The sequence below is a fragment of the Phalacrocorax aristotelis genome, chromosome W (genome assembly GCF_949628215.1).
Source record: "Phalacrocorax aristotelis chromosome W, bGulAri2.1, whole genome shotgun sequence".
NCBI classification, from domain to species: Eukaryota; Metazoa; Chordata; class Aves; order Suliformes; family Phalacrocoracidae; genus Phalacrocorax; species Phalacrocorax aristotelis.
In genome coordinates, this window is record NC_134310.1 from 2,020,849 (window position 1) to 2,033,545 (window position 12,697).

The 12,697-nt window shown below is 41.4% G+C and overlaps 1 protein-coding gene across 1 annotated transcript; it reads right to left on the bottom strand.

The window, feature by feature from the left end:
• Window positions 1-55: 55 nt before the first annotated feature.
• Window positions 56-12,674, bottom strand: CWH18orf54 (chromosome W C18orf54 homolog). The gene is made up of 8 exons (XM_075076925.1): window positions 12,592-12,674; window positions 11,138-11,467; window positions 8,777-9,553; window positions 7,124-7,274; window positions 6,231-6,339; window positions 3,194-3,322; window positions 1,572-1,645; window positions 56-629 (listed from the first exon to the last, which is right to left on the bottom strand). Exons 2-8 carry the CDS (start codon window positions 11,415-11,417, stop codon window positions 512-514), a joined length of 1,638 nt encoding a protein of 545 aa, XP_074933026.1. The 5' UTR covers window positions 11,418-11,467; window positions 12,592-12,674; the 3' UTR covers window positions 56-511.
• Window positions 12,675-12,697: the final 23 nt, after the last annotated feature.

Here is a 12,697-nt window from a genome sequence, read left to right on the forward strand (position 1 = left end):
CAAAGAGCCAGGCTTTCCTAGAACGTGAAAGGGGGACAATTCAAAAAAGACTTCAGACACTTTTTGATACAATATATTTGGTACGTTTGCGGTCGGGGAACAAGGAGCACACAATTACATCAGCTCAAGTCCTGTTAGGAAGAACAACACTGAAAATATTATGTAATTAGAGTCTTTCTAAACCTTACTGCTTAACTTTAGACATGATATCGAGCTCCCCCTGCTTCTAACAGGCCCCGTACGGAAGCAATGACTAGAACTGGCCAAATCATTTAGTTATATCGTTTAAAAAGTGGTCTCTCTTGCCACGTATTGTTAGACCCTACTGGAAGCACTAATACTCAATTAAGCTTTGAAGTAATTAATGAAGAGAACAAATATGTACAAGAAATACCAAATACAACACTTTTGAGAACTTGCGCCCGTTCAGCCTTCAAAAAAATTTTCACCAGTGGTCAGGCTGACAGAGTATTTAAACAATGCAATATTAAAATATTCTTAAATATCAGCTTCACAGATTATTCTTTTCTTCTTGTTTATCTCCTTCATGATCATCGGTCTGCTCTTGTTGGTTACTCGGTTGGTTATCTTCAACGAGACTTTTAACACGAGACAAATGGTGTAAAGCCCTAGATTAGGAAAAAATGAACAGTTTAACAGTTTTTATATTACTTACATTTAACACAAAATGATGTTGATTTCTCACAAACAGCTTAACAGTTTGAAAGGTATTATATATAGTTTACATCTCTATGTCTAACTGTTCCACTTATTCTGTTTTAGATATCATAAAATACACTAATACGTTTTTTTAAAAGACTCTTTGGACCTGAAATACTGAAATTTTCAATATAAAATTTAAATTGTATGTTTGAATTTTAAAAATTCACCTCAGAAAACAACCCCTCAAATGCAGGTGCTCACAAAAACACACAGTTTCTATTAATTTATTACAGAAAGGGAATTTAACATAGCATGTTAAACACCGCAAAACATCACGTTATGAAATAGTATATGGACACTGAAAGTTACTCTATTTTAATTTTATTTTTTATTCAATCTGTTAAATTTAAAAAATCTTTTCGTTTTACATTACTGTATAAAACTATACTGCAACACCAAGTTTTGCTGAAACATGTGTTCTACATAATAAACCCATTTTTCATCCTGCCTTTTCTCAAGTGTATTATTTAGTCACTTACAAAGCTGGACTCTGCTGACTTCATTAATGAAATCTGTTTTCTAGCAATTCTTTTCTCCCATGTAGTGCAAAAAGGAAAATATTTTGTCCCATACTACAAACTTCTCCAAGTCTGATTATTTTTAAGTTCATCTCTGTGTAGCAATAATTGATACAGATGAAATACAACTGTTTATTTGCAGATCACATCTCTGCAACCATTCACCTGAAATTTCTCTGCTCCATGAACTGCCATGTTTTTAATTATTCACTCCTGGCTTATTCTTAACAAAAGTTTTCAGATCACATGATGACTCTCTCAGCTAATTTATCATTCCTTTTCTGCACTTTCTGAAAACAGTGAAAAGTCAGAAAATCGATGGTCACTTACTTCTGAATTGAATTAGTAAGAGGGATTATCTCACTGTCACACAGTTTTAATTCAGCCTCTGCTTTTTCAGAAAGCTTAAAAACAATAAAAAAAAAAAAAAAAACAAAAAAAGGTTAACTGAGAGAAGGAGAACTCTGAATATGACGGAAAACATGGAATTTTTATAGCACATTGCATTGGAAAGCATTGCCAACAAGTTTATAGCATCATAAAGCAGTTCAGGTTGCGAGGGACCTCAGGAGGCAGCCTCCTGCTCAAAGCAAAGGCAGCTACGAGCTTTCAGCAGGCTGCCCGGGGCTGTACCCAGTCAAATCCTGAAAACTGTCGACGGAGACTCCACAACCTCCCTTGACCAACTTGTTCCAGTGCTTGGCTGTTTTCAGGGTAAAAAAGTTTCTCCCAATGTCCAGCGTGAACCTCCTGTTTCAATTTATGCCCATTTCTCATCCTTCCACTGTGCACCGTGAAGACCCTGGCTCCATCTTCTTGGTACCCTCCATAGGTGCAGGAGGAATTCTCTTAGGTCCCCCCCCAAAACTCCCTCTTCTCCAGCCTGAACAAGCCCAGTTCTCTCTGCTCCACCCTATAAACCAGTGCTGTAGCCCCCAACCACCTAGGTACCCCTCCACCAGCTTACTGATGTCCCTCCTGAGGTGAGGGGCCTAAAGCTGGAGGCAGCATTAGAGATGCAGTCTAATAAGTGCTGGAGGATACAGAGGGATGCTCAGTTTCTCTTGATCCACTGATTGTGTATCGCTCAGGCCCTCCTCTTCCTCCACTGCTTCCAGGGCACACAGATGGCTCACGTTCACCTTGTACCTACCAAGGCCTCTCAACAGAGCAGCTCCCCAGGCAGGCAGTCCCCAGCCTGTATTGCTGCCAGCATCTCTTCCCTCCCAGGTGCAAGGCCTTGTATCTGCCCCTGTTGAATTTCACAAGGTTCCTGTCGGCCGATTCCCCCAGCCTGCCTTATCCAGCTATATGTATATGGAGCATTTTATTTGCTGCAGAGTGTAGGACACAGGGTTTAAGAACTGCATGCAAGCAACATTACTAAAAAGGTAAAAAGAGATAACAAAGTCTATGAAATCATTCTGAAGAGCCACAAAATACCAACTCACTCATGCCAAAGGAGGCAACGATAGAGCATTTGAAAACATCTGGCTTTTAAAAAGCTTGGTACATGCCCCTGAAAGCCTAGAATTAACAGGGACATTATCAGAGGACAGCTTCTCTAGGACACAGCTCTTGCCAGAGCAGCAGAGGAGAGCACAGCCTGCTCTCTTCGGGCAGGATTGGTTGAAACGTCGCCATCTCCTGGCTACAAGTGCTGCTTTGTGCAGCACTGCCGAGGCCACTGTGCAGGTACTGCCCTGCCGCACAGCGACCCTGCAAGCAGCAGCACAGAGCCTCGGGTTTGCCACAGCAGCAACAAGACACACGGGATTTAGGGCACAGCAGTCGAGCATATGCTCCTGACGCAAACTGGATCAGACCTGCTGGCAGCGCTCTTTCAAAGATGATCAGAAACCAAGTCTATAAAAGGGCTAATAATTTTTCTCAGACGTGAACACAGCACATCGCTTCCTTACATCATATCTTGTCAAAATTAGATCACTCACTTCTTCAAACTCTTCTTTTTGCTCAGCAGTTTCATTCTGGCTTAAACTTCCCTGAATTGCTTGAAGTTTAAACAACATTAGCTTCAAAGTTTCAAGGGGCCTGTGATGATGACCTCCAGAAGAATGTTCCTAAATGAAAACCCAAAGAATTTGTTGATCTTGCAGTGTACTGCAGTGCATATAAAACAAAGTAAAAAAAAAAACTTCTGAAGTTTCCCTGAAATACGTTAAAGGCTAATTTCTATGAGTGTTTTCCCTCTATCCTTTAAAGGTCTATTTATAAATTGTCCATGTATGATGTTACACTGGTTCGTCTTCATTCGTGCTACCATATGGTCAGTGAAATCACAGTAAATACATCCATTACGAGGAGGATGTGAAGCAACACAGAAAGGCCTCAGCCCTGGCTTGCGTAAAATAATTCAGCATTATTCAGAATAAAAAGAATATTAAGACTGTCAGTCCTTGTAATGCTCTGACAGCAGTGCTGTAACACATTTGAACATTTCATAACTGACAGAGCAAGTAAGGTTCCTTAACAGTAAACAGATTTATTCATATAATTAGCACCTATATGATATAAAAAAAGTAAATTAACTCAAAGTGACAAAAATTTGTGGATAATCTAGAAATACTTATGTCTAGAAATGTCTGATGAACTAGCAGAGCCAAGAGAATGGGGAGCATGGAGGAAAACACACAGTGAAGCACCATTCAGACAGAATAATTTGAATTACTCATGCACATCGCTAGGTTCCGTGCCGATCAACTCCTTAGGGAAAAAGAAGTGTGTGTCACAGTGGAAAAACTTAAAGGGTAATGCTCTGTTTACTATACCATGGGAAAACAATCTTACCGCGCTAAGATTCACAAACAATAGGGCAGAAAGTAAAGGAAACAGAATCGTAGGATCATTAAGTTTGGAAAGACTTCTAGGATCATCAACCCAACCCAACCCTCTACACGTCTTTCAAATACCCCCAGGGACGGTGACTCCCCCACCTCTCTGGGCAGCCTGTGCCAGGGCCTGACCGCTCTGGCAGGGGAGGTATTTCCCCTCATCTCCAACCTAAACCTCCCCTGGCGCAGCTTGAGGCCGGTTCCTCTCGCCCTGTCCCTGGTGACCTGGGAGCAGAGACCAACCCCCCCCTCACTCCAGCCCCTCTCAGGCAGCTGCAGAGAGCGAGAAGGGCTCCCCTCAGCCCCCTCTTCTCCAGGCTAAACCCCCCCAGCCCCCTCAGCCGCCCCCCAGCACACTTGTGCTCCAGACCCTGCCCCAGCCCCGCTGCCCTTCTCTGGACACGCTCCAGCCCCTCCAGGGCCTTCTTGTCCCGAGGGGCCCAAACCTGAGCCCAGCATTCGAAGTGGGGCCTCCCCAGTGCCGAGCACAGGGGCCCCATCCCTGCCCGGCTCCTGCTGGCCACACCAGCGCTGACACAAGCCCGGGGGCTGGTGGCCTCCTTGGCCACCTGGGCACTGCTGGCTCATGCCCAGCCGGCTGTCAGCCAGCACCCCCAGGGCCTTCTCCGCCGGGCACTTCCCAGCCCCTCTGCCCCAGGCCTGGGGCGTTGCCTGGGGCTGGCGTGACCCAAGGGCAGGACCCGGCCCTTGGCCTTGTTAAACCTCACACAACTGGCCTCGACCCATCGATCCAGCCTGTCCAGGCTCTGCAGAGCCTTCCTGCCCTCGAGCAGATCAACACTCCCGCCCAAGTCGGTGTTGTCTGCAAACTTACTGAGGGTGCCTCGATCCCCTCATCCAGATCATTAATAAAGATATTACACAAGACTGGCCCCAGCACTGAGCCCTGAGGAACCCTGCTCGTGACTGGCCACCAACTGGATTTAGCTCCATTGACCAGAACTCCCTGGGCTCAGCCATCCATCTGGTGTTTTTACCCAGTGAAATGTACCCCTGTCCAAGCCATGAGCATAAACTAATAGTATGCCTTTCAACTAGGATACCAGGCTCAGTGATCATCTCCCTAGCTGAGAAAAAGATAAATCACAGAATCCCACATCAGAAGGGACCTCAGGGATCATCTGGTCCAACCTTTCTGGGAAGAGCCCAGCCTAGACAAGATGGCCCAGCACCCTGTCCAGACGACTCTTGAAGGTGTCCAACGTGGCCGAGCCAACCCCTTCCCTGGGGAGATTATTCCAGTGGTGACTGTCCTCACTGTGAAAAATTTCCCTCTCATGTCCCATCGGAATCTCCCCAAGAGCAACTTGTGTCCATCCCCCTTGTCCTCTCCATGGGACTCCGTGTAAAAAGGGAGTCTCCATCTTCTTTGTAGCTGCCCCTTAAGTCCTGGTACATGGGGATGAGATCCCCTCTGAGCCTCCTTTTTTCAAGGCTGAACAAACCCAGCTCTCCCAGCCTGTCCTCGTATGGCAGCTTCCCAGTCCTCTGATCATCCTGGTGGCCCTTCTCTGCACCCCTTCCAGCCTGGCCACATCTTTTTTAAAGGGATCCTATAATCAAAATCAAAGACTAAACAATATTAAGACTGCCAAAAAGGTGATTAATATGTAAGAATGGGGATAAAACAATGAAGAATCAAAGGATTAAAATAAAAATTAATTCCATGATTCAATTCCAGTGCAACAGCATAAATAGTAAGTAGTATATTACTTAACTTACCTCTTGAACTTGGCTCATACCTAACAGTATATCAGCCAGGCTATGAAATTAGTAGTATTTATTCCATTAATAACAAAAAAATTTATTCCTTTACTTGAGGCAGGAAAATTATTATTTAAACAAAGCACGGAGTGTAAAAGTCAAACTATTACTAAGCAAAGCATTTTATAGCTAGATGCTTTCCTAATCCTAATTGTGACCAAGGGTTATATTATAGGATTAATAACTGTATGAATTAATCATGCTCAAATATGGCTAAGCTACTGCAGCTAGACTTTCTACTTATATATATATATATATATGAAAAAACAATTTACAGCTATTCCCCCTCCTAATATTTACCAGCCCTGCATATTTTGGGCACTCTCAGAAATAAATACTCAATTTTACTGACCTTATTTTTGTCATTTAAACAGTCTTCCAAGAACTTATGTATGATATCTGCCTTGGGGAACGGTAGAGCATTCTCCATGTCCTCAAAGCACACGGGCACCGGTGGTTTGCTAAACCAACATTAAACATGCAATGAAGAATAATAAGAGGTTTATAAACTAAAGTAATTGCTTTAGGATTTAGTCGTTATGATGAAACCAGATATACTGCATCAATGCAGTGCCAAGTGGGCACTAAGTAGTCCTGACTACTCAGCACTTTGGTACCATTTCTACTATCATCTGCAGGAATGCTGCGGTTTGAGACTTTTACTCACCTGTTAAATATTGCTAAAATTAACCAATAATTCAAAATCTTCAAGGGTAAAGGGAACCTGGCAGACGACACCCAGAACCACATACACCCAGCCTCTTCATTAAAACTGTAGGGAACTCTAGTATTAATTTTTATTATTCTTTCATCCTGTGAAATAACCTTTCAGTTCTGGAACAACTGAAATTTCACTCCCAAGACTGCTCCGAGACTTCCCAAGACAACAATGCCTTTTTTTTTTTAACTAACTTGTTTTTCATAAACTACAAAATCTGTCAATTTAAGTTCCATTAAATAATTTATCTCTTGAAATATATATCATTGATATACAAAGTTATGTAAGAAGTAGTATTAAAAGGCAAAAATAAGTAATATTGCTAGCACTCTTTGCAAGCCGATGACAAAGGAAAGCCTTGCGCCAGCATCCTGACCTTGGAATTTAGCACTATACAAGAAATCTAACAGTAAATCCTTTCTTTATGTACATGCCACATCACCATTACTTACAATCTATACACAAAAGCAATTAAGTACATTATGCATTTTCAGGAATGAATTATTCCAAAAGATATTTTAACTTACAAAGCCCCTGGAGCTTTTTCCCATGATCTTTCTGCTCCTAGTATGTCTGTTGTAGAAGGACTGCCATCATTTTCCAGAGTATTTGACAAGTCTTCAGTTGAACTCTCGAGACCTCTGTCAGCCTTTAAGGTAAGTAGCTCAAGCTGGTCTTCTAAAACAGAAAAAAACCAAACAAGGACACCACGGATCCAACTCTCTTCAAGGGCATTATTTCCACATTACTTTTAATTTTACGTAATAAAGAAAATTACTGCAGACAAATTGGCACTGGAAATATTTTACAGAAAGTACAGCCCCAGTACAACTCCTTTGGTTATTTTGGTATGGCAGTATGGCATGCAAATCATCAGGACCAAATGGGATCTGCAAGGTTCTAGCCAGGAGAGAATTTGAAGTAGCCAAGCGTTCCTTTTCCTAACTTAAGAATGAGTATCATATGCAGCATTCAAGATTATTTGATGCTTTTAATCTGCTTTCATGCTACAGAAAATATAATTAATATTAATCCACACTACAATGTTAAATATTACTTATTAATACAGTAAGTTCTTAGGTTAGTTTTTGTATTACTTTGACCAGGTTTTCCTAATAGCTGCTTTTACAGACACCTGGGAGAGAAGCCACGCTAGACATGCAAATCACATACACAATCACATACAGGATTCACATTTAAAAATAGGTTGAGATAAGCACTCAAAGCAACAGGCACCTTCTCATATTTTTTTTTTTTTGTACATAGCCTGTTCATGATTGGCAAAATTTTGTGTGTAAAAAAAGATATAACCCTGTATTTAAAGTTCATCATGCACACACATTGGAAAGGTATTTCCAGACATTTGTTTATGCAGCATTTTGACACTTAATTCACAACATAAACAACATTTTAACTTAGTTTTTATACCTAACCTCTTGGAAAAAGAGAGAAATCAGTATTTGCTTTGCATAACAAAGGAAAATATTTTCCTTTTTAAATGAATAAACTTAAACCTGAAGCTAATTAACACTTCGAAACGTTAATCTCTCATATCAAAGCAAATCTTGCATATATTTCAAAGATGGTGCTTCACCATGGGAGGACCCCCCTGCTTCTGAGGAGCGATGGCCTGCTGCAGAGACGAGCTACACGAGAGATTCCCATGGAACGTCTTTACACAATCTGAAGGCACTGGATCACCTAAGTATATGGGTTACAAGTATCTCCTGCTGACTGTGTAAAGCAGGGAAAAAGACTGCAGGGTACATGGTATTTCTTACCAATTTGACAGGTTCACTTACACTATGTTTAGGAATCTCCCCCTCCCCCTCCCCAGGTTACACGTCATGTAATTTAATGCTTGAAGTTCTATTAAAACATTCATGGAATTACTGTCATCTTGCAGTAAGGTACTAAATATGCCACCATAATAAATACTTTGCTGTAAAAGGAATGCTTAAATATTGATTTATATATGAAAACTTACAGTATAAAAGCTGTTTAACTTAGCCAACTGCTAGTAAGTGCTTTGAGTCATTTGCCAAAGATGGACACAGATAAACTCCTGTACGGTGCAGTCAGACCAACGTGGCCAGAGAGCGTTCGTTTAAAAAACTGTACATGTCTCTATACACATACCCTCAAAGTTAAAAAAAACAAATTATATGAAATATAGTTACCTCTGAATGGCTTTCTGGTGTGTCTTGAGAACGAGTTATCAGACAGGAAGCCTGCATCTGGACTGTCATAGCTGTAACTTTCTCCTATTTTGTTACCACCTCTCAGATCCAGGCAACTGTTTTGTTCAGACAAGTTACAACTGCCTTTATCTACAGGGTGTCCTTTTTTTGGGCTCTCAAAAGTTTGTGAAGAGGAAGCTTTGCCTCGTATATTAAACTTTTGACCATCATTTTCTTCAGTTGAATCAGAGAAAAGGTTGTAAGTCTTAAGCCAGGCTGGGTAGTGAAAATTGGGAATACTACTTATCCCTGATACGCTTAAGTCAGACTTCTGACTGGTAAGCCACCTCGGATAGTTCTTAACAGGAAAAATATTAAAGTCCTCTTCAAAAGACAAGGGTCTCAAACTTCCTTTAGAGGAGACGGAAGCATACCTATCAGATGTATACACACGGCGCTTCTTTCTGCCGAAGTCTTTGTGTGGATTCTGGTGAGCAACAGCTTTCCCATTCTCCTGGAGCCTGAAACAGGTTTCAGTATCGAGTGATGATGTTTGATAAGGGCAGAGAGATGTTTTAAGTGACCACCTGTTCCACTCACTGCTCTGATGCCTTGATTTAAAAGGACTACGCTGGACAAAAGGCAGCGATCCATCCGCTGGAAATGCCAACAGATCATCTGTTGCAAGACTAATCAAGTCTGGGTCACACTCCGTCTGCCTTCTACAGGGCGAAGCAAGAGAACCCAATTCTGTGTGCTGATTAAACTCATCTGATGCTGAAAAACAAAGATATTTTACATGAAACGCTAAATTCAAGCATACTAAAATGATACATTTGTAAGATCTAACATTAAGTAATGATGTAAAGCTAAAGTATATTCTTTACCTTGTAGATCCGTCCTTAGTATTTCAGTCCTAGTAGTGACGCTTCCTCCAACAGTAACGTTAGGGAAGACTTTCCCCATGTTGAAGTTGGGCACATTTACGAGAGGAGAAGATGGCTAAAAGCGATAGTTTACAAGGCAAGTAGACAGATAATGGGCCTATAGATCTGTTTTGTGATTCCACAGAAACTTACATGTCGTACAAGATTTGACTTGGCACGTTGTCAGGAAAGAGTTATAGCATTAAATATTTTTTTTTAACTGAAACTATGAAGCACTTTGATTCACAAAAATAGGTTTTCCTCAGTACCTGGAAGTTATTTTTTCCTCACTTTCACTGTGATATCAGTAAGTGAAATCTACATATTACAGGCCATTATAACATACAAAACATACATGCAGACTAGCTGATACATGAATGGAGCTAACAAGACTTCTACAAAGAACAACAACAGAGAAATTCCAGAGTAAAATATAAGCAGATGACATCTTTCATAGATCAGTTTCTCATCTTTAGTGATAATCAGAATGCTTATTTTTATTTGGGAAGTCAGTTGAACTTAAGTAGAAGATGGCTTGTATTAGAAAAATATAAGCCAAAAGCTAAACACAGCTAAAAACCCGCTGTCTTGGTAAGAGAAAGAAATGAAAGGCTAGAGGAAGGTTCTAGGCTACGGTGAGGAAAAAAAGCCCTGAATAATACAATATGCTCCCATAACTGCCCACCCCAATGCAACCCAGGCAAGCATCCTTTTTCAGGTACAAAGTTTGCCTGTACTTAGGACTTTGGTTTTTTGAATGTAATGGACAAGGCACCTGCAGTATAAATTAGCTCAAGCAGTTATCTACTTTAGTTCTTCTCATAAAAATTCATATAATTGATTAAGTATTTATTTATTCAAGCTAACTAATAATGACAAAAGCCAGTTCAAACCCATATACAATTACCCTGTTGGGTTTGACTTCAGATGTGAAGTACATTCCATAAAAATCAATGTATAAGGGGCAAATTTTGTTGCCAGACAAAGCAGCGTTTAAGGCAACTCCTTCAATTAACTAGATTTGGATGTTACTTACTCTGGAAAGGAAACATTTTTTTCAAGACTCTGGTTTAAGCAACAATTTACACTGTCTTTGGCATATATTCACATATAGAAAATACAATTTCTGTTCCATACTCTGTGACTTATTTTTGCATCTGTGTGCATGGTAATGAATTCTCCCCAAGCCACCAAGCACTTGCAAAAAAAGCATTACAGAGAATGACAAATATTGCTAGCCATGACCAAGCATCATTTACCAGACCAGAAAGACTTGCAAGGAGCTGTGCAGGGAATATTCCTGCAACAAAACACACCTGGTGTGAGACAAGGAGTTGCAATAGCAGTGGCAATTTAAAAAAAACCCCAAACAAACCCCCCAAAAAGAACAACAAACACCAAAACTTATTTAAAGATATATTTGCAGAAGACATACCATGGGTTTTTTTGGCACGGTGCTTTGAAAACTTGACTTGTTTGGGAGTGCTTTGACATATGCAGATTTTTCCAGTGCTTATTTCTGAAGATGTGAGACTTAGATCAAAATCTTCAATGTAAGCCTCCAGAGCCTCAGATGCAGAGCTGTAAAGCTTGTCCTTGTAGCGAATCAAACCATCTGAGCATGGATTATTGCTGTCAGTGCCGTAGCTTCTTAAGAGAGAAGATATTGTTGAATCAGGAGAGCAGATACTGCTTTCTTTTATTGAGCTTGTCATGGTTTTTATCCAGCCTTCTATTAGAATCTTCACTCATCTTTTTAATCAATCTAAATGGAAAAAGAAACAAAACCAAGTGATCATCTGTGCTGAAATGTCTTCTCACAAACCGTAACGTATCTAGGATTTTTTAACTTTTGTTATGTAATTTTATTATTTTCCTGAAAATTACTATTTAGCTATTCAACTTGATGCTTTTCAAATAAGTTTGTCATATATATGCATTAACCCTAGAAAATCAAGAGGCAGAAAATAAAGGCTCTGGAAAAAAAAGATAACAATAGGCAAAACTTCTTACATATTGAAAGTTTAGTAGGGGGAAAAAAAATAGCAAGACAGCAAGAAATCTAGCTCCTTGCTAGTTCTAGAGGAACCTCAGTGTTCTGCTTTTGCCAGAACGGGATTCCGTCTAAGAACTGCTAACATTTGTTGCCAAATATAAGATTCAGCAGAGACACACAGAAGTACCATAACTTTTGAACATGGACAAAAGCAGAAGTAAAAGTAGCTTAGAGAGTATGAAAAACTGAACAACTCAATGTAAGAGGAATAGGAAGCCATTACCCTTGCAGATATTTTTACACGACCAGCATGGGTACACACAGCAAAAGGATTTTACAAGCAACATGGCAGTGCTTAGAATCAGCCTATCAACGCAATCTAAGCTGCCTTTGTAATCCTACAAATTGGCTTGTTCCAAATGCTGTAATCGGGATGGTAAGGTCACTGAAAGAAAACTAACGGTTTGATTCATGGCTGGAGGTAAAACACCACTTGAAAAATCTGTTGAGGTGTTAAGGGAACAGGTGCTGTAACAGGGCACAAAGATTAACAACTGCGTTATACCCAATATCGCACACGTACAACGCTCACCATGTAACAGCAGCCTAAGGGTTTATATGAAAAAGGCACAGTGGGGACCAGACCTCCCAAAACCGATGCGGTTTTCCCCAGAACAGGCGAGGACCCGCGCTAGGCACCGGCCCGAGCGCAGCACAGCCGGCACAGGGACCTCCCAGGCCCCGAGCCCCCCACAGCACCCCCGGGAGAAGCCAGGCGGGCGTCCCCGGCCCCTTTTTCCCTCACAAGAAGCGGTCAGCAGGGGGGAGAAGAAGCACCTAACGCAGCACGACCCCTCGACCCCAGCCCTGCCCGGAGCCCCAGCCGTCCGCACCACACAAATGCTGCTCCTCCAGGTTTTACCGCGCACGGGTTTTGAAGGGACCGCACCCCTTCGCAAAATGGCGGCGCGCAGGCGCAGTGGCGGCCGCGCGGCACGA

Coding starts and splice junctions, on each gene's coding strand:
- CWH18orf54 (XM_075076925.1), bottom strand. CDS start 11,417: ATGACAAGCTCAATAAAAGAAAGCAGTATCTGCTCTCCTGATTCAACA. Junction 7,275..8,776: donor CACCAGAAAGCCATTCAGAG/GTAACTATATTT, acceptor TTTCTGTTTTAG/AAGACCAGCTTGAGCTACTT. Junction 3,323..6,230: donor GTTTAAATGACAAAAATAAG/GTCAGTAAAATT, acceptor GTTTTCATTTAG/GAACATTCTTCTGGAGGTCA.